We start from the raw sequence: 26,261 nt of genomic DNA, 5'->3' as shown, positions 1-26,261 counted from the left end.
AGAATAGTAATGTTTAAAAACTTCTGTGTTACCCGAATTCCTTTTGGACCAGGTTTCCCAATGGGACCAGGTAATCCCTGGTGAAAGCAAAAGGAACAAATGAAAGCCAAAGCTCACGTTAGTTCTGATGAAATAACTGACATGGACAGACACATTTGATTTAAAATCTCAGCTACCATCAAAAAAACATTCACAGTGATGCTTATAAAACATACACTTTACCTAACCGTTTACAAGATGTGCTTTTTATTTCACGTGTGATGAACAATTACCACCATCAACACCTTTCTAGATTGTACACTTTGAAGTTTGAAGCCTGTACACATTTGTCACTCAACAGAATGTCTTCTGATTAAAAAATACATATATATATTTAAGCACAGGACTTGTATGCAGAGCAATTCAGAACATTCCATGTGTCACTGATCTACCGTTACTGCACCTGCCTGCCAGGGTAACCTTTGACCCCTGGGTTGCCCTCCAACCCCGGTGAGCCCTGTGGGCAGGAAAGACAAGATACAAGTTACAAGGTCACATGGTGGCAATAACGGCTTAAAATGTCACATCCGGTGCTGGATCTCTTCAATCATCGAAGCTGTCAAGTAAACTTATCGAACTTCAAGCCAACGTCAATGTTACAAATGCAGTCCATCACGAGCAATATGTAAGAACTTGCGTCGCTATCAAAAACACGTGTTTCTGATTCCGGCACTACTAAACGGCACTGACCTGCAATCTGTGGACCTGACCTGTATTTAACACCACAAAATTGGTGACCCATAAAAACCTCATGTTGGAAAAAAAATAAGCACTGCAGCAACTCTATTTTGAGCAAAAAACAGCACTTAAATAAAAGTAAGTCTACAATTAAAAACGTATAAGGATAATTACCGGCTATTCGAACTGGCCATTTGTGGCATTTTCAGTACAAACTGTAACACATTTGATTATAGACAGAAGCTAATGTGAATTGGGTAGTGAAACTTTCTATGAATTCCTTGAGGATTGTATTTTGCATCCGAGTTATTCTGTTAACGTGACATTCCAGTCAGCCACGGCCATTGCAGTTTGTCTGTGGGCCGACCAGTCAACAAAGCCAAACAAGCAATTAACCAGAGAATCGTTTAACAGGGCCAGATAGCATCACTCCACCCATCCAGAAAGGAATATGGCCAGCACTAACAGTCAATATCCCAGTGGAATAATTACTACAAAGATCCGTCTCACATTATTAAATTAATTATTATAGTAATTATTATCCATCTATAAAGCATTCCATGTGTTTCGATGTAAAGCTTTTGTGACTGCAGGGATTCATCTTCTTGGTTCTTTCGGTAAAGTCACGTAGAAGGGAAGTAATAAAATAAAATAAAAAATTATATTATTATATTATTATATTATTATATTATTTTATTATGTTTTATTTTTATTATTGTATTACTTCCCTTCTACATTCCATGTGTTTTTTCCCCCCTTCGGCTTCATGAGTGTTTTGTCTCCCGAACGGGTCAGGGTTAAATGTCGTTGGGGGGCAGCTCAATGTGTTTCCGAAACACGGGAATTGCTGTTGTGTATTTATGACTTGGTGGTGGCAATAACCTGCAGCGCATGCCCTGTGAGGGGAAAAGGTTATGCTGCTGCATGCCATGGGTATAAGCCTGATATGACGTCTGGGTTACAAAGTGAGCGCGGGTGGACGTCAGTCTGGACGAACACGCCACCGGACAAAGTGGGTTTGCGAGTGTGAGGAAAAAAATGTACAAAATTGTTTTATGGCTCTCCTGACTTCAAAGAAATTTGTGTAATCTTCACTGAAGATAAACCTTACAGCCTAAAAATATAAAAACATTTTGACGTGGACAAAGCTACTTCTCAATAGTTTGAAGTGATTTTTGTAATTTAAATTTTTATTCACCAAAAATGTGTTAAACAAAGGAAGGCGAGAGCATGTAATTTTTTCTTGTGCAAATATTAAAAATATTTACGTACTTTATTTATCAATTACATAACGTTTGAATATGCAATCATCAAGGAAGCCATGAATAATTCATACATAATTAACTTGACGTCATTGGCCATGTTTGTGAATGTTTAATTTGCCTTTAGAGCGGCATTCATTGTGTAATAAGGAAATGACAAAACAAGCAACTTTCAAAACAGCCAGCAATAACCCATCTAAAACCTTGTCCATAACATAGCAAACAGTGGGATCGATATAAGGACTTGATCCTTGTACTTAGTTGTCTAATGAGGCTTCCCTTGAACTACCCAGCTGGGTTTCTGTGGATTACAGGAATAAAAAGCGGAGATACAGGGAAATTAGGTCCAAGGTACGGACACTCTTCCTCTGCTCTGGCTCCAAGTCCAAACCCCATTGGGAAAAGACGAAAGCCGAGACTGATGTGGGCGTCTGCGCCACCAAGCGCCCCGGCTTTCGCGCGTCTGTGCCGGCAAGGGGCATCCCAAACGTGCGAGTGGCCCCCCTCCAATTAAAATTCCTGTGTTTTTTTTTCCAACCAAAGGAGTGCGCAGCACGCCAAGAAAAACAGGGCCAGCACACGCGCGGAAGTGCCGCGTCGCTGATCTACGCAGAAATCTGCGTGGCCTTACAAGAGCCCGGGTCTCTGGGGGTAGGGCAGTGGGAATTGGCGGTGTTCTGCGTCCGTCAGTCCCTATGCTGAAGGGTGTAAGCTCGAGCTATATATCACGCTAAGGGTTGTTTCATTTTCCTCCTAAAACATGAGAGCGGTTACATTCTGCAACCAAAATTTTCAGGTGTTCTCAAAACACGGTACACCTCTGAGTCTTACGAACAGGCACGGTTGAGCTGCCCAGTGTTAACCGAAATGGTTTTGCCGTTTAAAAAGGGCACCTTGGATCAATTGACTGACAGTTTAATGGCCAGAAATGAAAGACGCACTCACATATACCTGGATGACCAATGGCACTCTTAAATGCATAATATTTCAGTTCATATTTAATGCTGCTTGCTTATTATTGGCTAGCCTTTTTCATTAAAAAGGTGTCAGATCCATTGAAATTTGATAACAAAAGCATTTATGAGTTTGTAACTTAGCACATGTAAAACCATAACACTTTCATAATTAGCACCTGCACGCATATATTTAGATTTGCATTTGTGAATATGTATATACAAATGTATATATTAAGAGTTTAAGTTAGATTGTGACATGCATTGAGTTACCTAACATTGCAAATCCTTGTTCTTTTCATTCTTGACTTGTCCGTGCACATAATGAGTTTACAAACAACGCTAAATCCCATCACTGGAACGTGGTGCATCGTTCAGCATTGGGGCTGGCCCTATTGCACACAAGTGTGAGTGAAGAAGCTCGGTGCATGTGACTGGACCCACCGGCTCCCCTGGGTGTCCCATCTGTCCCTGGTAACCCTTGGAACCCTGTTAACAAAAGGTACAAAATAAGCCACAACACTATAATTCATTATTCCAAAAAGCAGTATAAAACGCTGACAAAAATAAATTCTGGTGAACATACATGCACTGGATGAAGTTTAAGGTTCAGAAAATGTAAAAAAAATAAGTTGAAGCTTTTGTGGATAAATAAATTGTATTAATATTGTGTTAAATTAAAACATATGAGTAAAAAACATCACTAGAATTGTTACACATTATAGCAAAAAGCCCAGGGCTCATAAATGTTTCCACAATACTCATTTAAAGTGCAATAACTTTTTCCAATAAAAGTATTGCTATAGTTGCATTTCCTTAACATGTTATTGTACTACCTCAGCAGCCCACGCATGATGCAATAATGTTTTTGGGGCAGATCCACCCCCCACGCACGAGAGGGCGAAGAACTAAGCTGCCCATGTGCTCTAAGCTGTCGTCCGTGCTGTCCGTCCGTACGTTCCTAAAGTTGTCTGCGTGCTTGGCAGCTGGCCAGAGTCAAGTTTCGTCTGCCAGGCAAAGTGGCAGCCACACGACTCCCCGCTTAGCGAGATAACTCAAGTGATCGTGGCAGGGTTCCCCACTCCATCCTCGAGCATCATCATCATCATATTTCTGTGCTGCCCCCCTGCGCCCCCCCCACCCCCTCTCCCTCCAAACTTGGAGATGCTTTTTGTACTTCTGCATGCGCCGTAAATTTAGGCCATGCGGGTTTTTTTTCCGGGGCGCTGACGCTTTCGCATCTGTCACCACCTGAGTCGAACTGAAGCGCTGCATCCAAAACTCGCAGTTAAATGTTTGGCCTCGAGATCTGGCAGAGAGGCAGTGCGCGCTGCGCGCAGTCTGCTGAGAAATGGCCCAAATCGGACTTGACAAGCGCGATAAAACATGCGAAGGCTCAACGCTAGGCACGGTGCCGAAGAATTATTCGCGAAAAGCTACCAAAATAGCCCTGTCCATTTTTGTAATATCTCAAGTTAATCGCATACACTTATAGAGCATGGATTTGGCATATTTGCCAACAGCCATTGCTGGTGAACACCACGAGTATCAGGAACTGTTTAATGTCCACCTCTCTTCATATTTGAATGTTTAAGCGTATCTATGATTTCTTGGTTATTTTTCTTAGTCTGCCAAGAGGTATTACAGCATACAATACATTGTGCTGCTGTTTACAAAAACACTAACAGTACTGTATTATTGTTTGCTGTATTTCGCTTTTAGGTGTGTTCACTTTACCTTTGAACCTAGCGGCCCATGCAACCCAGGTGGACCGATTGAGCCAGAGTCACCCTGTCAGAAAATTAGGAGGAAAGCAGTTTACAAATGCAAATCACCAAACAAAAGTGTTAAACCGAAACTGTAATCAACGGCTTCATTGAGATGTGCCAGGCACACAGTCGACTTGCCCCAAATAAGTTTCACTGATTTGACTGCACGAACAGCGAAGCAGTTACCAATGTCTACAATCCACCCTAAATGCACGATGGCACGCACAATTATGAACGATACAGCTATTGTGCTGTGACGGTTCTACCGGAAGACGGAAGCTTGTGTTGCCTCCGAAACGTCGTGATTTTTATTTTATTTTTATTTTACTTTTATTAATTGTAATTTTTTACCCACGTGACTTTACCGAAAAAACCTAAAAATATGAACGATGGGTTAGGTGAGATATTAAGTGCGTGCCCTTTTTATATTATTTATTTGCAGCCATTGTTAATCCACTGCTGGATGAGCCCCCCCCCCCCAAATCACCCAACCCTGTGTCGATTATGGGATAAGTTTGACCTCACTAATGTGGTCAGTGTGGGATGGTGACGGTGGAGGCCGTGAGCTGGTTCAAATTCCAATTTTATGGTAATTTCAGTTTTATGTATCATCATGCATGCTTATTGCATCTCACAATGCTGTACAATAACTGCATGCATAATCACACTCAGTGCTCAATCATATTTATAACAATTATTAAATAAATGAAAACCTCAGAAAATAAAAAATTAATAGACAAATCAAGAAAATGTATAAAAGCAAAGGTATAAACTACAAAAAAAGTTATCGCAACAGAGTTATTTGTCAATGGTTTTAGTCATGGTTAAGGGATCATAACACTAATATTTCCAGCTTCATAGCAAAGTGTGCTGAGTATTGCACTACTGCTCTATGCAAACATGACGAAGAATATGTTTGGTAAGTTAGTTGTGTCTGTCATGCATTGACGAATGGTTTTGTGTTAATAATGTATGTATGTTGAACTTCTTCCGCACTGCACGTAGCCAACCTTGCTAATCGGACGTGCGGAAGAAGGACAACGACACAAAACACAAAAAGCAGCTCTAAAGAAATGAGTTTTCAATCTAGATTTAAAAGTGCATAGCTCCAGTGGCTTCCTAATATCAGATGAGCATTCCAGAAGGCGATGCAGTGACTCTCTTTGTTCGACGGCTATCCAAATGCCGCTGCGAGGATCACCGGAGTTCGCGTGATGATGGTTTATGCTCCTTGACAAGATCAGCGAGGTATTGTGGTTCGTTTGTGGCAACCGCTTTGTGTGTGATAAGTGTGACCTTCTAATGTATTTGTTTGGCGACCGGAAGCCAATGCAGCTTGGCAAGCACTGTGCGGACATGGTCGGATGTTTCAAATAATAATAGTGGTAAACTATGTTCCGCCCATGCTAATACTGCACACTACTTCCACTGCGGCCCATTATATTTGTTATGTGAGGGCCACATGCTGCAATTGCTATTTAAGCGAGTTGCTGGGGTAGCGGCACATTACACAACTATGTGGGGGTCCATCAGCGATTTCCACGAGAAGCCTCAAGAGGCACACGATTGCCTCTGGCAGGAAAATACGGCCGGTGTTTGTCCTGTGAGCCATCAAGCTTCCCGCCCCTAGAATACACGGAAAAATTGCTGCACGGTGGTGCATAATTTAAAACACACGTAGGTTTCTACAGCGATGTTTAAAAACATATTGAATAAAACAAAACCCCATGTATGTTTTCTGATTCATACCATTTAAATTACAACTTGATTATTCATGATTAAATAATGTTAGACATGCCCTCTAAATGAAGCACTGTCTAGAACAGTTATCTTAACACAGGGTTAATCACTTAACCAGAACATTTATTTTAAAAAATGTCATTTTTCACCATTGTTTTTTCCTTTTTCCCCAAATACATTCCATTTCAGCTCTGGGCAGCATGTCATTTTGAAACTGTAGGAGCTAGCAGTTCACCACCCTGAGTATTAGAACAGGTTTACAGAAATGGTTCTGAAGTTACTTAAAGAGGCCTCTTTATCCACTATAGGAGCACAGGCTGCCTGCAAAGAGTGTCCGTCGCATGTCAATCGTACCAACGTTTTTCATGATCTCAACTACAAAATTTGGCAAATTAAGTGAAAAACCAAACAAACTCAGACATTTATTTTGTGCAGGCATTGGTGACCAGGCTGAGACAGACCATCAACCCTCGAGAACGCAGTTTGTTTAATCAAGGGTGGCTTGAAACCCGGATTCGAATCCAGGATCTCAGTCAACGACCATCCCCCATAGCCACCTCCACGAATGTAAACTTTAACGAGATGTGTAAATGGGGGCAAAGTGGGAATGACCCGCCGGTCGAGATCTCCCACCGCACGCGGCGCAAGCAACTGCACACACGGGCCGGCACCCTGCCCGCAACTCACCTTCTCCCCAGGTAGCTGCATGGGGGGGGAAAAACCAGGGTCGCCCTTTTCCCCCTGGACATTGGAGAGCGTTAGGGTGGGAGTGGGATGTACAGGGTGGTGGGGGGTGTAGGGGCAGAGCGCAAGCGAGGACATTAGCGCCAGCAGCAGCATGAAGCAGTAGCACAGCTGTGGATGAGACGACGTCATTTGAACATAGGGCACATGTTAGGCACAGCATAAAAAAAGTCAATTTTTTATGCTTTTGCTTGATGAGTGCGCCGTGTGAGAAGGTGAGTATGTGAGTAAATGTGTCCCTGAGTCTGAGCACCACGTGTGTGTTGTGCTGGTGTCGCTGGTGGAGCTGCAGTGGTAACATTCAATACTAAAGCTGCCGGGGAGAGTTAAAGCCAGGTTTTAGTATAACACAAGCTACTAAGCAGTGTGTATATATATGTATGTGTGTATGCGTTTATGCATACGTGTATATACACATACAGAAACACAGCACTAGATTAGGTAGCATAAACGCTCAAAAGTAGTACATATTTATGAGGTATTGACCATAATTTCATCAATGATTGAAGGCAACACAGAAAATATGTACCTTTAGGATAATCATGGAGTTTTTTTGATTAATTAGACTCATTCAGCAATGATCACAGAATGCAACTCAGAAATGAAGTCAGTGGCTTAGATATTGAGTGTGCACTGGGCCTCCATGGGTCAGAGTGGCCCTGGGGCCAGGCGACAAAGAGGGAGGTAAATTGGACAGGGGGCCCTATTTCACTCCTCGCACAAGGGCCCATGCTAACCACTGTGATAAGTAGCAATGACTTTGATGATGAATCTTAATGTGAAAAAATGTTTTCTATTGTCCTCAAATTCCTCCTCTGCGCATTGCAATGCCGAGCGACGTGTACGGTCAACCCACAACAAGCAATTTATGCCTCATCCTATCATCCACACATCGTGATTGACTTGTGAAAGTGTGGCCAATGAGGACAAGCGTGCCAGATTGTGTTTCAATAAAAGGGTCCTCAGATCCTGGAAAACATGCAGGGGAAGGCTGCGACTAATTCTTCATATTTTAATCATAGAGTAATAGTCAAATGTGGGATTTGGGCCAAAACACTGGCACACAATGGCTCTTTTTTTGCAAATTGCAAGGTCAATGACAAACAAAACTTTACTTACAGAGAGTTGGTGCTTACATTGGGATTCGATTGTCATTAGGGATTTATTGAGGCAGGATACGAGTACAAGGGTTGCCCTTATCAATCACGTACTCTTTTGGCAGGGTGAGAGTTTAGGGAGATGGCGTGTGATTTATAGCCGACACCAGCGCACACGCATACAAACACTGGCCTTGTGCTGCAGACAAACGTCAGTGGGATCTTGAATGTGGACAAGCAGGCAGCGCGACTGGCTTAACGCTTAAATTAATATCCCCCCTCAGAGGAGGCGTGCTGGGTGATGCCATGCCACTCGGCACTGGGCTACGGGGTAAGGTTTCAACTCCACCGTGGGCTGCACCGGGAGGAGGCGAGTGAGCTGCCTCCGTGGCTGAGCGGCAGCCCTTAATTCACACCTGATTCTCTCTCCCATTTTCTTGCCAGTGGCCCTAGAGAGAATGCACTATATTTCTTCCTGGAAATACTTGGCAAGAGGCCCCCCGGCTGTCAGTTGTGCTGAGTTAGGGGTGACGGAGACAGGAAACAGCAAACTCATTCCAGTTGGATGTAGAAAAAAAATTAGCAAAAGGGAAAAAAATCTCCACCACCTGCACAAATCTGGTGCAGTTTATGCGCATTCATTTCCCTGGGAGTGAACCAAAAAATCCCAGTTGCCGTACACAGAGGGGAGAGCATCGCCAAAAATGCGCATGTCCGTGCGGGTATCCACGGTGTATTGCATCAGTGGAAAGTCGAGCATCAATGGCGGCTTCAGTGAACAAAGAGTGGGAGAAGGGATGTCAAGCGTCTCCGCATGGCCGGTTATTCATCACCGACGACTTCACAGTGCCATGAAAGTTTAAGATACAATCAGGGCTAGCATTAAAATTACCCGTCCCAACGTGTGCCAATGTTTATTTCTGATGGGGTGCGGCGGCAACACTTTTTTAGCCACCAACAGGTGCTGTGACGACATGAAGCAGTAATGGATTTGTGCGTGTGTGTGTGTTTTACAAGAAGCTGTGAGTCCGCTGGGTGGAAATGCGAAGCATGGGTTGACAACTATCGCATGGGCAGCCTTGAGCGGTGGATCATTGTGGTCTACAATTATGCTTTGTGGATTTTGTAAATTGAGAAGCGAATGCGATGGCTAATGATGCCGTTTATGAAGCATTAGACTGAAGCTCCTTCTTGGTTCTTTCGGTAAAGTCACGTAGAAGGAAAATAATAAAATAATAAAAATAAAACATAATAAAATAATTCTCACGACATTTCGGCCACAATGCAAGCAGCCGTCTTCAGGTGGAGAACAAGTCTGTCAAGTAGACAGAATCTGAATGGCACGCCCCAGACTTGGAGCGACTATTTATGCTGGGATGGAGGGGCGAAGAGCGCCTTGACAAAATAATTTGCATATCAATAGGAATTTAGCATATTTATGGGAAATGCAGATATGCCATTCAGACTGTCTACTTGACAGACCTGTTCTCCACCTGAAGACGGCTGCTTGCGTTGTGGCCGAAACGTCGTGATAATTATTTTATTATGTTTTATTTGTATTATTTTATTATTTTCCTTCTACGTGACTTTACCGAAAGAACCAAGAAGATGAATCCCTGCAGTCACGTATATAACACCCAAACAAATAAAAAAAACTGAAGTTACACCTTGTGGTTCAATATACTGTACATGTATAAATTCAATGTACATTTTTCCAAAAAACTGTGTATAAAAATAATAACCAATCAAACACTAGCTGTCTCTTAGAAAAATGTTCCACTAGGTCTACATTTTTGGTTCGTATAAATGTTGTGCTACATTCTTTGTTTAAAGTGCAATGAATGACCCCCCCCCCCACTTAAATAAAATCAGCACGAATGTATTTCACTTGGTAGGGTCGGGATAAATTACGACAACAGCGTAAATTCTGTATGGCAAGCACAGCATCAAATTTGGCTCAAAGCCTCGAGCTGAGGTCTGTTTATAGGGGGTGGTTTGCATTTTCCCAATTACGGCAGCACTCTGCCAAACGGCACGGTAGCAGCCTCTGTTTAATATTTTTTCTTCACTATTTTATTCCAATTGAGCTATAAGCGTCATGTTACGAGAAGTATTTATTCGGATTTGTTGCAGAGCAGTCGACACCCCGTGTGTTACAGAATGGCCTGTTGAAGGAGATATCACAAAACTGCTTCTGAGGTCCCTTTGAGTAACCTCTGCTTTTGTCCACACTCATGGGTGCTTTTTCCCACGTGATTTGCTCTGCAGAAATGTTTGTGACATGGCAGTTAAAAAAACATTTTAATTTTAAAAGGCTGGAGTTTTTCCAGATTAAGTTAAAATCAAGATGAATGTTTTTGTTTTGTTTTAACGGATTCATTGGTGAGCATACTGTGGCTGATGAACTCACTACAATTTGAGAGCCTAGTTTATTCAAAAGTGGCTGAAACCTAGATTTGAACCAAGGATCCCAGCGGTGACCGACCCAGTCCCGTAACCTCCTGACCCTTGAGCCACCTCCAGCGTGATAGGCACTTACCCTGGAACCAGGAAATCCAGGGAGTCCGGGGTTTCCATGCGGACCTGGCATTCCCTGCACAACAAGAGGCCCAATGATTAAAACAAGAAACAAGGATTGTACACTGTTCACAAGTAACATCAACTTCAAACCTCGCAAGTGACACCACGAAGTAGTTTTTGAAAGCAGGATATTTTGGTGATTGAGCTCTATGCGTGTAACAATGCACTGGCAGGACCCTCTTGAACAAAAAGGTCATGAATATCAGTGAGGTCTTTGCTAGATAAACAAGCGCATTAATAATATGAATAATAATCGATACAAAATAATCCTTAACACCTATAATCTCTCTCCATGTGCCATGCCCTTTCTCAAATATGTTTGCAATCTTAGCCATGCATTAGGAATCAATCATATCCAAACATACAGCAAGTCCTGCTCGGATCTCTTCATGAAAAAAATCAAGCTAGATATGGTTTTCTCGTTTGCTGCTTCCATTGGAAGAGGTAATATTTCTATTTAAAGCTTTCGTGACTGCAGGGATTCGTCTTCTTGGTTCTTTCGGTAAAGTCACGTAGAAGGGAAATAATAATGTTTTATTTTTATTATTATATTTTATTATTTCCCTTCTAAGTGACTTTACCGAAAGAACCGAGAAGAGGTAAATATTGCTACATCAAGATAATCGCATCCGTTCTCCAGAAATGACGTAGAGTATATTCACGTGCCTCACTGCACGATTTAACACGCGGGACTTCGCAACGAATATGATTCGTAATTTAATTTTGGGCCACATCACGTGAGTAAAATACGAGTCAGTTCAACACGTCGGCTTTCGCGACCAATAATATTCACAATAAACGTTTTTGGGTTTAGATCGCGTTATATATAAATGTGTCGTAACCCTCCACCACCCGACACGGCCAATCAGCAAAAAAGTGTCACGTTGACAAAAGACCGGGAGCAATCGAGGGCTTCACAATTCTGGAAAATTGCCCGATGATGCTGGATGTAATTAGCAGCGAAACGTCGTACTCAAAAATTGTAAATGTTGTGGATTCACTCTTCAACACACCGGTGGGCTAAAGTAGTGAACTATTTGTCTTTTGTCAACGTGACACTTTTTTACTGATTGGCCGTGTCGGGTGGTGGAGGGTTACGACACGTTTATAAATAACGCGATCTAACCCAAAAACGATTATTATGAATAAAATACCAGTGTATGTTGTACACCTTTCTCAACCTGACACAGCCAATGAATAAAGTTGTAATGTGAACATAACCGGTGTGCTGAACTAATAAAAAACTGGTGCAATTGTTCACGTGACAATTTTATTTATTTAGCCATGTCAGGCGGAGAGGGTGTACGACACACATTTGTATTTTACTCACACATGCACTTCGACCTAAACATTTTATATGAATTTCAGCTCAATGTTTGTGCGAATCTTAGAATTAAAAATAAATCAGCCTTTGCTTATAAACAAGGTATTGTTTTCGAGGAAAATACAATCGTAGATGCGTCAAACGAACGGTGAACGCCTGTAACACTCTGCTCAAACTCGTCACTTGTAGAAAGAGTGCCTTTCGATAAAAAGCAGAACTACAAGGGGGCAATGAAAACTATTGGCGAGGTATAAACATACACAATGCCACCGAGTTAACGTGAGCAATGCTTTGTCGCCTTTGACTTTAAACAAGAAATAATATTAAAACATAATATGTTAACGCTCTGCAATGGCGCAAAGTATCTTGTAGCAAAAAAGTCAAAGTGGTTTCCCGCTCAATTAATCATGAGGTAACATTCGTATTCTGTTCACAGGTTTGAGGAGATGGCAGAAATTTCATTTTTCCTTTGGCAGAATATCCACCGGATATCCACCATGGATTTAACACCAAAGTGGTCCTAATTTTATTGACCTAGGAGAAAAAAGAGGCTGACTTAATCTCTGACCAGGATATTATGTCACAACCTCTTGATAGTAAACCGGAAGCTCTTCCACTGGTGCCATCCACCTGGTGTAGGGCATATATAGCACAGTACTGTACTTACAAATAAAATGTGTAAGTCCATGTTTGGTTTCAATGCCTCTAATTAATATATTTTTCTTACCATATATAACATGAATTTGAAATGAATTATGGTGATAATCCATAGCCTAGGTGGCCCTAAGCTATCGATAAAAACTGAACATATCCATCGATAAACTATCATAGGTGGCTTACAGTATATCGTATTTTTCTGTTCTCTCTGCAAACGGTCCCTGTGCAGAGTCGCCAATTTAATAGATGTTGTCACTAGATCTGGAGAATGTCTGGTCTTCCCTGGCAACAAACATTGCCAGAGCAACTTGCGACAAAATCTAGTGACTTTCTGGAATAAGGGCATGATATAGAGTTATAAGAGGGTTGCTTGTGTGTATTTAGGATTTTTATTTTATTTGATCAGTTTACCATCTTTAACACTTGGTAAATTCATCTTCTTGGTTCTTTCGGTAAAGTCACGTAGAAGGGAAAGAACCAAGAAGATGAATCCCTGCAGTCACGAAAGCTTTAAATCGAAACTTGGTAAATTGTCCGCTGACTATATAATGTTTATCTATGGGAGGTCGCTCCTTCCCAGCTTCTTCTGCTGTCTAAAATCATCTTCCTCTTGAACTTTGTGCGGTTGAGGCTCTTGTGCCCTTGTTCAAATCAAGACTTAAGACCCCATTTGTTTTCATATGCATGTCGCAAATGTTTGTTTATTTTCCTGTGAAGCGCCTGGAGATGCGGTTGCATTTAGACACTGTGTAAATCTAAATTGTATTGCATCTAGTTCAATCGAGTAACCCTGCTGAGGATTGTTTGGCAAGTGTCTGCTTTTAAGCAGTTGGCAGCACTGTTCCTGTACCCTGAGAGAACTTGCTAACGTGGTGAATTAGAAACCTTGTGGGGAAACGAAACGAATAAAGGTGGTAATCCAGGTTCATTTTAGAGTGTCACTCAGCAACAAATAACTTAAATTAGCACGCACTTTGACTGCAACAAAAACTGTACATGCAGTACATTATAATAACAGAGCACTCGCAGAGATCAAAGAATGTGCAGACTCTTACAGTGCACAATTAAGTGGAAAGTATACAAAACATAATTATGGCAGAATGATTAAAGCAAATACACGAAATAATTACCGAGTCGCATATGTACGTAAGAAACGTATGTTAAAAACCAGCTAGATAGTATGGGGCTCAGATCAAAGATACAAATGGACTATCCACTATAAAATGTTCGAAGGAGGTAATTATAGTTTGTTTAAATAGGGGCATTGATTTTAAGCCGAACTGTCACGCACACATACGCATACAAAAACCAACATGTTTTTTTTTTTAAGACTGAGTTTAACATGTTTAATTGTAATTAGTATGCTTTGTTTAATTGATTGAACAATCTGTTTAGTATATGTATTGTTCTTTTTTTGTGTGAGTTTCATAGATGCTCTCGTGGGTTTCCAACCTCACCTGCATACTTTTTTTACCTTGCTTTTTATCTGCACTGTTTGCCTTTCACTTTCCTTTTTTGTTCGAATAAACAATACAATATTAATTAGTGCAATACCTAACAATTTAATGAATTAACTATTTATCAAGGTAGCTCGTGTTAAATAATAATTGAGAGCCCATGTCCAATGCACTGCTAGGTGAAAGCCTACCAGTGAACACCACACTGGTTATAGGGGTTAATTGACCCGCAGCGAAGGCGGATGTAAAATTATCAGCTCAGATATCACTCACTGCTGATGTGAGCCATGAATCAAACTCAGGTCACCGTGTTTATAGCGTGTTGCACCAACCACTAAACTACCACCCCCCCCCTCCCCCCCGTTACATTTTTTTATTACAATTACTGAGCCCAGGCCTAAAGGTCAAACATTTCAAGCAGCCAGCAACAAACGGCACGATTGAGAGTATACTATCCCAGAGAGAATGTGCGCATTGCATTGAGCGAGGTTATTGTAAGCACTCGGGATAACAGACAGTTGGAGGGAATTCCAAAGTGGAGCAGTGCGAGGAAAGAGGCAGAAAGAAAAGTGTCGTGACCTGCAGCGTGGTGGTTGAATGCAGTGTGGGTGAGAGGAAAGAGTCAGTTTGGAAGGCCTCAACATGGGTGTAGGAAACAAACAATGAAGTTCACAGGAACAGTTATAAAGGTTATTCTTGGGTTTTTTCGGTAAAGTCACGTAGGTAAAAAATGTAAACAAAAATTAAAACAAAATTAATAATTATTTTTAGTTTTAATTTTTTTTTACCTACGTGACTTTACCGAAAAAACCCAAGAATATGGATTTTCGCAGTCACGAAAGCTTCAAATCTAGAATTAGTTATAAAGGTTGTAGCAATCGAAGAGCACGAGGAGAGAGACTCGCCGCCAATCGACCTGGCTGCTTTATGTCTCTGGAATGTATATATTTACTAAATGTTTATATTCATGCAGTATAATACATTTATACAGTATTATACATTCATACAGTATAATAAATATAACATTTATATTTCTGGCAGGGTGGAACTTTGGTTAGCTGATTTAACTCACAATGGCAACATTTTGAGTTCAAAATTCCAGGCTGGGGTTGACATGGCCCATCACCCTGGCAAGGCCAATCAAATTAGCACCACTCTGTGGGAACTCAACTCTAGTTATCTCTTATAAACAGACTGATACGGGAAGGACAATGAAAATGTTTGTAACTGTAATGTGTCAACAAACTCTGGCGTTACATGTATATTGTAAACGGCTAATGCTTTAGTGAAGTTGTCGACCAAAATTAGGTTAATTGAAGAAATAAGTCTAGTTTTTGTTTTTTGACACTGAGAGTCAGTCAGTCAATGAGTTTATTTCCGGTAAGGCCTATTGGGCTAACACATTGAGCCAACACATTCTTTTCAACAGCGACCCAGGAGGAAAATTTTAGTTTTTAGATTTTGTCTGACTGGCCTTCTTTATGAATCATTTCAGGTTTGCAGAGAGGGATAATTTCTCTGGCCGTAAAATAAAAAAACATGTCATTCTCGAATGAGCACCTAACCTGTGAATTTGTGTATAAGTTCACAGAAGAATTAAAATTATTCATGTTATATTTGCCACCTCTACCATGAATTATCTACAAGCTATAGCCTCTGTACTTCAATGTTACTCCTCGTGATATGTTCTTCAACGCGTAAATGCACAGTTACATGGTTTTTTGAAGCTGAAGCAGCTCTAGATATGATATGACCTGTAACGTTACGTTATTCTCTTAAGCTCAGCTCATGTGTGATCCCTGCATGTTTGTAGGCCTCAAGTTAGCCTGCAGTCAGCACAAAGTGGGCCCTGTCGCAGACCTGATGAACAGGTTAACATTCCTGCCAAAGGAATCGCCTATGGCTTCAGACGAACACTTTTGTACAGATTTTTCTTTTCCTCTCTGCCACTCCTCCCAAAAGCCGATTAGAAACACACACACGCGCACACAAACACTAACAGGTGAAGCAATAAAAACTCGGAGGACACAGTGACATGCCAGCTAAGGTATGAGTTTTTGTGTAGCTCGGAGCAAAGAGACTAATCGAAAGTACGAGAAGCAAGAGCTAAAACGTCCATTGCCTTGAAGGCACGGCCTGCTAGCATGATAACACATTTTTTAAACCTCAGGTCTAGCAACTGTCATTTGCAGGCTACTTGCATGGTTACGTAAAGAGAGCGCTACACAAGGCAGACAAGCTTACGTTAAAGCAATTCGCTATCGTTTGTCAAAGTTTAAGAAGGATAACTCTGATGATCGCAGTCTGTTAGCAATTCGCTGTGGAAAGAAAAAGGGAACATTAATTTCTTGCTTAACGGGAGATTACATGTTGGCCAACGAAAATAACAGAACGAAGGGATACTTTATATTTTTTTAAATCCCAATTGGAGCTTTTTTTCAATAAATCCGTTGTAAGGAAAGGTTATTTTTCTATTTTGCGTCGCTCATAAATTTTCCTGCTGGTTGCTCCAGTGACGTTCAAACCGACTTTTGCGAGGTTCTGTTTAACTTTCCACGAATGAATTACTTCCACCCTCAGCCCATTTTGGAGTCCAGATATAGACACAATGTGATCCAGCCCATCTATATATTACAAGGTTCCTAATTATAGAGTGTGTATACATACCATCTCTGTGTAGAAGTGTCTGTAACAATTCACCTAAAGCGTGATTGACACGAATTTTTGTTCATAGTTTTTATTTGTTTTCTTTTTCTCGGTTTCTTAGCAAATATATGATGATTGTTCTCTACTAGGTATAATGAAATTTCCTTTGTAACTTTCACAGCTAGCAGTGCATCACGCTGTGTCAAAGAATGACGCCTGAAGATGAAGTCAAATAACTACTGTTAAAGCACCTCAAAAGACCAATTTTATGCACATTTTAGCGGCACACCATTTTAAAACCCTGAAGAAAGTATTTGTCGCACACCAAACAAACTCAATGTTTCACTTCTCAAAGTTGCAATTTATCCAAACGAAGTAAGGAATTCATCTTCTTGGTTCTTTCGGTAAAGTCTTCACCTGAGGACGGCTGCTTGCGTTGTGGCCGAAACGTCGTGAGAATTATTTTATTATGTTTTATTTTTATTATTTTATTACTTCCCTTCTACGTGACTTTACCGAAAGAACCAAGAAGATGAATCCCTGCAGTCACGAAAGCTTTAAATAGAAGTAAGGAATATTTTTTTTTAAATGCGTGCAGCCACTGGTGACGAGGATGAGGCCCTTGTCTTTAGAACGGCTGCTTTCTGTGCTCAGGTTGTTGTCCTTCCCCCGCACCTCTGATTTAGCACGGTTGGCTACGTGCGGTGCGAAAGAAGTTCAATGTACATAGATACGCAGACACAAACTCACGACACTTGAAAAGCTGCTTTAATTGTGGGTTGCTGCCTGCAACAGAAGGGACGTCAGTGCTACTTGGTCAGTGTTTTAACCCTCGGGCCACGTGGCCATCTCATGTCATCATAACTTTTAAGTGCGAGGTGGCCGGGTGTCCTCGGGGGCTAACGCTGTATCCATGTCAGCGCTGAGCCGACGCCTGCTTTGCATTCCAAGTATTTCTAGATTTGAAGCTTTCGTGACTGCAAGGATTCATACTCTTAGTTTTTCGGTAAAGTCACGTAGGTAAAAAATGTAATTAAAGTTAATAAATAATAAAATAATAAAAATCACGACGTTTCGGAGGCAACACAAGTCTCCGTCATCAGGTGGGACCATCACAGCTAAATTTGCTGTATCACTTGATACAGCTACATTTGCCGTATCACTTGATACAGCTAAATTTGCTGTATCACTTGACACAGCAAATTTAGCTGTGACGGTCCCACCTGATGACGGAGACTTGTGTTGCCTCCGAAACGTCGTGATTTGTATTATTTTATTTTTATTAATTTTAATTTCATTTTTTATCTACATGACTTTACCGAAAAAACTAAGAGTATATTCCAAGTATTAACAAGGCTCAATCCTGCACGGCTACCGAAATCCGATGAAATGACTGCGCAAAGACTGGAGAACGTGGCCATTTACCAATGACTGCACAGAATAAAACCCATGTGCAAAATGAAAGTTTACGTGAGATATGCACAAGAGGAAACGAAAGAGGACGTATACACATCTCGGCTGAGGACTGGGGTTGTATTTCAATTTAAAGCTTTCGTGACTGCAGGGATTCATCTTCTTGGTTCTTTCGGTAAAGTAACGTAGAAGGGAAATAATAAAATAATAAAAATAATGCGTTACACAAGTAATGACTAATCCCATATCTGCATTTGCCATAAATATGCTAAATTCCTCTTGATATGCAAATTACATTTGTCAAGGCGCTCTTCCCCCTCCAACCCAGCTTAAATATACGCTCCAAGCCTGGTGGTGTTTCATTCAGACGCTGTCTTTCCGACAGACCTGTTCTTCACCTGAGGACAGCTGCTTGCGTTGTGGCCGAAACGTCGTGAGAATTATTTTATTATGTTTTATTTTTATTATTTTATTATTTCCCTTCTACGTGACTTCACCGAAAGAACCAAGAAGATGACTGGGGTTTTGTTGCACGAGTGCAAAGCTTCGTTAATATAAATCACTCAGTGCTCTAGGTGAGGGCACCCAAGTGATGTAATAACAAGTATAGGTATAGCACTGCAGAGATGTAGCTAGAATGCTCACGAACATGACTTTAAAGGGGTTTTTTCTTGTTAAAAAATCTTGCAACTTGAATGGCAAGGGGCGTATAATCTAGGAGTGGAGCTAAAAGAAAATGGAATTATTATTTTTTGGGGGGGGGGTTGTGTTTTCTTTAAACAAAGCTCCAAAAATGTGAATTCAAAGTTACATGAGATTATAAAAACAAACTTCAGTGATCACGAATGCTTGCATATGATTGTTTGCAGATTTTCATGTCATTATCATGATGCCACACACACAGCAGACAGCAGACCACAATGTCTGGTCTCACCATCATGTGGTCTAACAGTACATTTTTTTTGGTTACAAAAAGTATTACTCTTGTTTTTGCTTGAATATCTGTGTTCAATCATCACAGTTCATATAACAAAACCAACCAATATGTTCTATTTTATTTTCAGTTAATTGTAAATAAAAAATCCAAACCATCCCTCGTATATTTTTCTTAATCTATTTCTGCCAGACTTAGTGTACACATTAAACCTGTTATTTTGTGTAACACGTAAAAGAAATGAGTCATTGTGGGGAAAATAATAAAAAATCAGTCATACAACTTCCTTTTTACGTGTAAAACAATAGTATGTTTTTTTATAATCTGAAGAGATAAATATGGAAAGCAGGTATACTTTATGCTTATTTATTTCGTTAAGTGTATTCTCCACAACAACGCTCAACTATTATTTTGTGTTATGTATTATTTCGTGTTATATATTGCATAGTTTCACGTTAAACTGTGACCCATTTTAAACAGAAAGGGCCCTTGCCATTGAACATTGGCAAATTCACCAAAGCATTGGTTTCAGCAAGCCTGGGACGCTGCCGATTGGACACTGAACATTGAAAAACGTCTAGAGTTTGCGCGCATTAAATTATGTTGGGATCAGTACAATGCCATGATTATTTAAATGCTATTTTACATACAAATACATTGAAACAGCAATTTGGCGAGTTAAGTAAAAAAAACTAGACACAAATGCAAAAAAACTCCAATTCTTGGCACAGAAACGCCGTTGGGACATGTGCTGCTATGGTGGTGGCACTCGATTAAGGTTGACAAGATCAGTGCTGGGGCCAGCACCACGCCCAGCCACCATTGCCCCCCCCGTCCCCCTGCTTACATTGACCCCGTTCCTCTCTTAAAGGCCAAGTCAATCTAGGCGAGGTCCAGGCCAGATTCAGATCGCAAGTTCCAATGGCGTCATCATACATTGAATCCATAGCCATCGTCTGGGTTTGTGTCATTTTTGGTTAGTAACCGCAAGTAGTAGTGACTCATGTGCACACACGCCCACCTACAGCAGGACAATTAAAAGGCTGAACAACACATTGACTGACCTATTACAGCACCACCGGCGTGGAGGATCACATGGTGCAAAGCGTGCAAGGTGGTGTAGCACCAATGGCCTCATGCGCCACAGTCGACCACGTTGACCCACTGACTACCACCCGGGTCACATCCCAGCAGTGGTTTTCAACCGGGGGTCACGGGGGTCACGTGGCAATGTCCCACGGGGCACGTGAGGTGATTTATAAATGTGTGAAATTATACCATACATGACTGTCATTGGTAAATAATCATGTATGAATCTGCAAATGTAAAATAACTATGATCAATTTTAAATCAATATGGTAATCTAGAACATTATAAAAGACCTTTATAAACTCGTTCTAAAAGACCTTTCTAAACTCAACAGTAACCAGCGAGTGCGAACTAATTACGTCATGCTTGCAGTTACTTAGCTAGTGAGGATAACCTCACTAAGTGGTAAATTGGTTAAAACATTGACGTTCATTATTCATACATTTGTTTCTCAGAACCATGTTGAGTCAGGAAAGCGGGGGGGGGGGGCTATTCAGTTGAATAAAAATTCAACAAGGGGATTACAGCAGTAGCCACCAACAAAGGTTGAGAACCACGACCCTACAGCACGGCTGTACCTGCTGTGACAAACCACCCACTATGACTGACAGCAGTGTCCATATGTGTGAATGCATACGTGTGTGTGTGGTGCGTCTTCATAGGCGTTTGCTAACAGCACTTGCCCCAACAGCCGCACACTCCTTGGGGTATCTTTGTCATTTTGTGTGCGGGTAGTGGTGGCTCAGAGGTTAGCGCACGGAGTAACGAACCCTGCTATTTGAGTTTGATTCCTGGTCACACTTATCCTGAGCTTCCACCGGGTCAACTCAGCCTTAAATGCGCACCTGATGTGATATATGAACGTCAGCAAGCAAGAACTGCTGGCCATAGTGCTGGCCATACCACTCCCTCAGGAACTATGGTGGCGGTAATAGGTACTCACTAACAACACATGCCTCAAGAGTCTATAAGGCTCAACGTTGGATCGTTGTCTTTGTGGACAGCTGTTTCATAGTGGCCTGTATACGTACGGTGCTACCATGCCTTGACCCAGAGTACAATTTCAGGTTTGCACAAAATTCATGTCAAGTGGAATTTAAACCTGCCTCGAGTCAACGTAGCCCGCAATGAGTACTTGATGCAGTGAATGAGCATCAGCGCCGAGGAGACAAATGCATATTCTTGGTTCTTTCGGTAAAGTCACGAAGAAGGGAAATAATAAAATAATAAACATAAAACAATAAAATTCTCACGACGTTTCGATTGCAACACAAGCAATCATCATCATCAGGTGTGAAAACCACAGCAAGACATTTAAAAAAAGAAAAGTGGCGGCCGTGTTGCAATCGAAACGTCGTGAGAATTTATTGTTGTATTTTTATTATTTTATTATTTCCCTTCTACGTGACTTTACCGAAAGAACCAAGAAGATGAATCCCTGCAGTCACGAAAGCTTTAAATCGAGAGACAAATGCGACCAAGGAAGCGCGGTGCTTGTCACATGACCCTGCAGTATCACTGGCGGTCTTATTAGTTGCTCGCTAACAGCATGTGGCCTGGAAGTCTTTGGGCCAAACGAGGGATGTTTGGATGCGTGTGTGTATGTGCGCACGCAAGCACGCACGCACGCGTGAGCGTCTGAGCGAGCTACTCACCCGTGGGCCTCTTCTCCCAGGGGGGCCAGGAGATCCAGGGGGACCTGGAGGACCCTGAAAATAGAGCATCACAAAACACACATTGTAGTTATTCAATTTTGCGGCACCAGCGTGGCGCGTGTGCGAACGCAGGTACGCGATGCGCGCGGCCGGCGCCGCGGAGATAAGCGCCAGGCGCGGGCGCGTTCAAATGTCATAGGTGCGGTGATGTGAAAGCGCTGCAGCAGCTGTTCTAATGAGGCGTACACAAAAAAAACAGGTGCTCAGAACATTGCGGTTCATAAAATGACACCACGATCCTTTCGAAATTGTTTAAAGCCCTCCTTAAGGCGAGACGTTGAAATTAATACCAAGGACGTTTATCTGCAAGCAATGCGCATTCTTAACGCAATTTAATCAACAGCAGCTCATACAACTCAAGTATTAAGATCGATTAATTTCGGGCTCATTTATGTCTCGCTGTGCGTGTAATGTTTTGTACAGATTAGGTTGCTTGTTTGTATTCGGTCAGTACTTTCCCTTGGCTTAGTCATTCTCACAGGATGCACAGTGTACTGCTGCGCATCGGAAAACAAGTTGCAAGAGAAAGTCGACCCTGACCGGGTGTGCACGTGACGGAGGTTCAAGAGGTGTTTTGATCATGTGCTGTCATCGTCCTGCATCCCAAAGCCTCGCTCAGAAGCGTTACTCAATTTCTATGAATGCATCGCTGAGAATTCATTTTTAAATCCTTTATATTAAGTTCACTTGCTTGCTTGCGCGCTTACGACCGTGCAAATCTTTCGGTCGCTTTTTAACCCACTTCCCGTGATCCAATCGAGCTGACATTTTGCACACAGACTCGTTGTGTGTGACAATTTTCGTGAAAAAAAAATCCAAAATTTTCCACTTTTTAGGAAAAAAAAAATTCACTAACACAATCATATATTTTTCCTAAACACAGAAGATTATTCTGGATGTGTGTCAACACACTATAAATATGAAACTCTTACTCAAGAAAAACAGAAATGAATAAAAAAATAAAACCGATGCTACGCATATAAAGGATTTATAGTGAAAAACTTTGTTTTTATGGGTTAATTTTTTGTGATCGCCATACGAATTAACGTTTTGATTTATATTGCAGGAAAAAAAAATCAACGATTGCCTCTTGTAAAAAAATTAATTCATCCATCATATTATTCTTTGAGTTGTAAGCCTTATTGCACAACGCTTTGCCATTTTAAGCTGCAACATTTTTATCGGAAAACTTTGAAAGAGATTTCGTACACCCAAGGAATAAAGCCCAGTGATATAAAACTCAAAACACAGTTCACAATGCCAGCCAAAAGGCAGGATGGTCAAACTCACTTCACTGTAACTATGGTGCAAGAGCCCCTCTGCCCCCCTACCAAAGACAAAGTTCCCCGTATAGCCTTAACAGACTCTATGACTTTTCGATTTAAAGCTTTCGTGACTGCAGGGATTCATCTTCTTGGTTCTTTCGGTAAAGTCACGTAGAAGGGAAATAATAAAATAATACAAATAAAACATAAGAAAAAAATTTAATAATGTGATATTTTTATAATTTTATTATTTCCCTTCTACGTTATTTTATTATTTCCCTTCTACGTGACTTTACCGAAAGAACCAAGAAGATACTCTATGACGGCTGGCATGGTAGACGTGGAGGGTGGGGTAGCCACCACCACGCCCGGCCGCTTTTGTCTCAATAGAGGCGATGTTAACATGCTGCACCAACTACTCATTTGAGTCGACCTTCGGGAAGGCCCAGGACCAGTTCAGATAATCGTCACTGGTATTAGCCGTCAGCGGGAATAGAACTCGGGTCTTTTTCTTGGATTTTCTGTTTGCACATAGTCACTTTAAGATGTTTTCATGTTCATGATTTTGTTTTTTTGTTTGTTGCGGTTGCACCCGATTCAAGAGCCGAATGGCTCACAGGGCTATACCTAATAAATGAAACTTGAAACTCGAGTCGCCGGGTTCGTAGCGCATCGCGCTAACCGCGACACCGCCCTCCCCTACCCTGCACCCCCACGAATAGCCTGCGATACAGGAATGGACGCGAGTCCACACACCGCCGAACCCATGTCGGTTTTTTGCTCAGCGTGCGCTGTGCCCACGGGCTTTGCACGGCAGCAGCAAACAGTTACGGGTCTTCCAAAATGTGGCTATTGTCAGCTGTTGGGATGGGAAAAATGATCATCCCGTGCTGGGCCAAGCCAAGCAGGGCATACTTTCCCAAATAGTCACTCGAGATGGTGGTGGGTGGGCGACGTCACACTGAGTGGACGTTGTTCACAGTCTAAACAATGAAGCCAACTGATATTAATACAGACCACAAGCGCTTGCATAGCGCCAACGCTGCTGTGAACGTAGACACGTGCTAACATTAATAATATTTTAAATTAAATTACGGCGCAGATTAATGGATTTATTTCAATAATTACTTTTGGAATTGTTATATCGGTGCACGGATTTGAAATGCGTGTCTAAATGTGGCGAAATAAATTGTTAAAATCCTGATGTTACACATTTATAACGAATGAACAGTCTGTGGAAATGAATTGCCTTTTTTGTCTTTGCTTTTTAAATGTATAAAAGAATAAATTTACGCATACTTTAAGTATATGTTTTTAAAAAGGGTTCCATCACAAGATGCCGTATGATTGTTGTGCAGTTAACCACATCACACCTGGAATGCGCTCGATCTTATCGGACCTTGGAAGCTAAGCAGGTTTGAGCCTGGATAGCGCTTGGATAGGAGATCACCACGTGCGAACAGGTTGTTATAGGCTCCAGGGCTATGTGGCGGGCAGCAGAGAGGGTAGTGCAACTAAATCCATTGTTTTACTCCACTTATACGCCCCCCACATCTTTGCTCTCCGCCTTCACAACCCACGCTCAACTCGAGTGGTGAAGTATGGTAAAAATAACCCCGCCCCACTACTCGCACAGAGTGTGGTGGCTCTCATCCAGCAGTGGATTGACAAAACGGCTGCATGCATACTTGTGATTATTGTAAGATTTCATGCATGCCCCTTAGGCCCAAAAAGTACAACTATCCAACTTTAAATGAACAAAACGAGAGAAGAAGAAGACGAAACATTATACGCAAGAAAGACGCTTTGGTACAAAATGTAAATCAGGGATGACAAGCGCCTCTGAACTATTTCAAGAAACAATGCAGACGACCGCCAACTCGCAAGCTGTAGGTCACGGTTTCGTGCATAGGAATATTTATAGCCGTGCCTTCAACTCGCATAATTAATGAACAAAAAATCTTATCTTGAGGACAGAACGTGTCAACATGCCATGCCTGTCAACGTGCCTCCATAGAGGCAGCAGCAGCAGGAGCGGCAGCAGCAGCAGCAGCGCCGACACTCGTGCGGCCTTTTGAGTGCGGGTGACTCGTGGCGGTGTTCGTGGCTGGCAGGCAACTCGGCCATCGCTATTAATCATGAGCCCGGCTCAAATCGTGAGCACGCTCAAGCCCTGGGACGTTGCGAATCCAAGATCGTAGTGGTCGTTATCAACGCACGCGTTTCGTGCCGTAAACAAGAGAGAGCGAAACAGTGCGCACTGAGTTCAACTGACCGAATCTGACAATGACCAAATCACCCCGAATGTGCCTGATCACATCAGATCTTAGAATCTAAGCAGAGTAGAGTCTGACCCAGAGGTCGCAACCGGGTACCCGATACCCGTACCCTACCCGATACCCGGCTACCCGTACCCGGCTGGGTACGGGTACCCATTTGCGACCCTGGTGCGGCCGGGTACGGGTAAGGAATCAAAACCCGTTTGTGACCTCTGGTCTGACCATCTGTTGGAAACATTACTAATCTGTATGCCAGGTTGATATAGAAAGCTCAGAAGCTGTGCTATGTGGTGGGCAGGATAGGGTAGTGGAGCAATTATATATTGTTGTACAGTACTGTGATTCTATGCTGTCACGTTTATGTTTCAGCCTTCACAGCCCGCACTGACTAGCGTGGTGAAGTATGGTCGAATAACACGCACGACCCATACGGCATGGCGAGGCTCTCGTCCGGCGGTGGATTGACACAATGGCTGTAACTGTGCACACATACAATTGACTCTAGCCTTGACCTTTGACGTATATTCCAATTCTGAAGCCAAGATACATTTGGCTGATTTAATGGAAGGACAAACCGTGAACAAAAGAATATTAAATGCCCTCTCTGAATTATGTTTGGC

The 26,261-nt window shown here is 41.9% G+C and overlaps 1 protein-coding gene across 1 annotated transcript in view; it reads right to left on the bottom strand.

Annotated features, from left to right (window-relative positions):
- COL24A1 (collagen type XXIV alpha 1 chain) overlaps nt 1-26,261 on the bottom strand; it is a 162,874-nt gene that overhangs the window by 90,197 nt on the left and 46,416 nt on the right. Inside the window, exons 4-10 of the mRNA XM_078603483.1 lie at nt 22,038-22,091; nt 10,822-10,875; nt 7,129-7,182; nt 4,670-4,723; nt 3,377-3,421; nt 443-496; nt 33-77 (exon numbers count right to left, since the gene is read on the bottom strand). Of these exons, the coding sequence (XP_078459609.1) occupies nt 33-77; nt 443-496; nt 3,377-3,421; nt 4,670-4,723; nt 7,129-7,182; nt 10,822-10,875; nt 22,038-22,091 (360 nt within the window). The remainder of the gene's footprint in view (nt 1-32; nt 78-442; nt 497-3,376; nt 3,422-4,669; nt 4,724-7,128; nt 7,183-10,821; nt 10,876-22,037; nt 22,092-26,261) is intronic.

This window comes from Lampetra planeri, chromosome 20 (assembly GCF_965212315.1).
Source record: "Lampetra planeri chromosome 20, kcLamPlan1.2.h2, whole genome shotgun sequence".
In the NCBI taxonomy this organism is placed as follows: domain Eukaryota; kingdom Metazoa; phylum Chordata; class Hyperoartia; order Petromyzontiformes; family Petromyzontidae; genus Lampetra; species Lampetra planeri.
The sequence above is the reverse complement of the archived record's forward strand: the minus strand, read 5'-3'. Positions and strand labels throughout refer to the sequence as shown.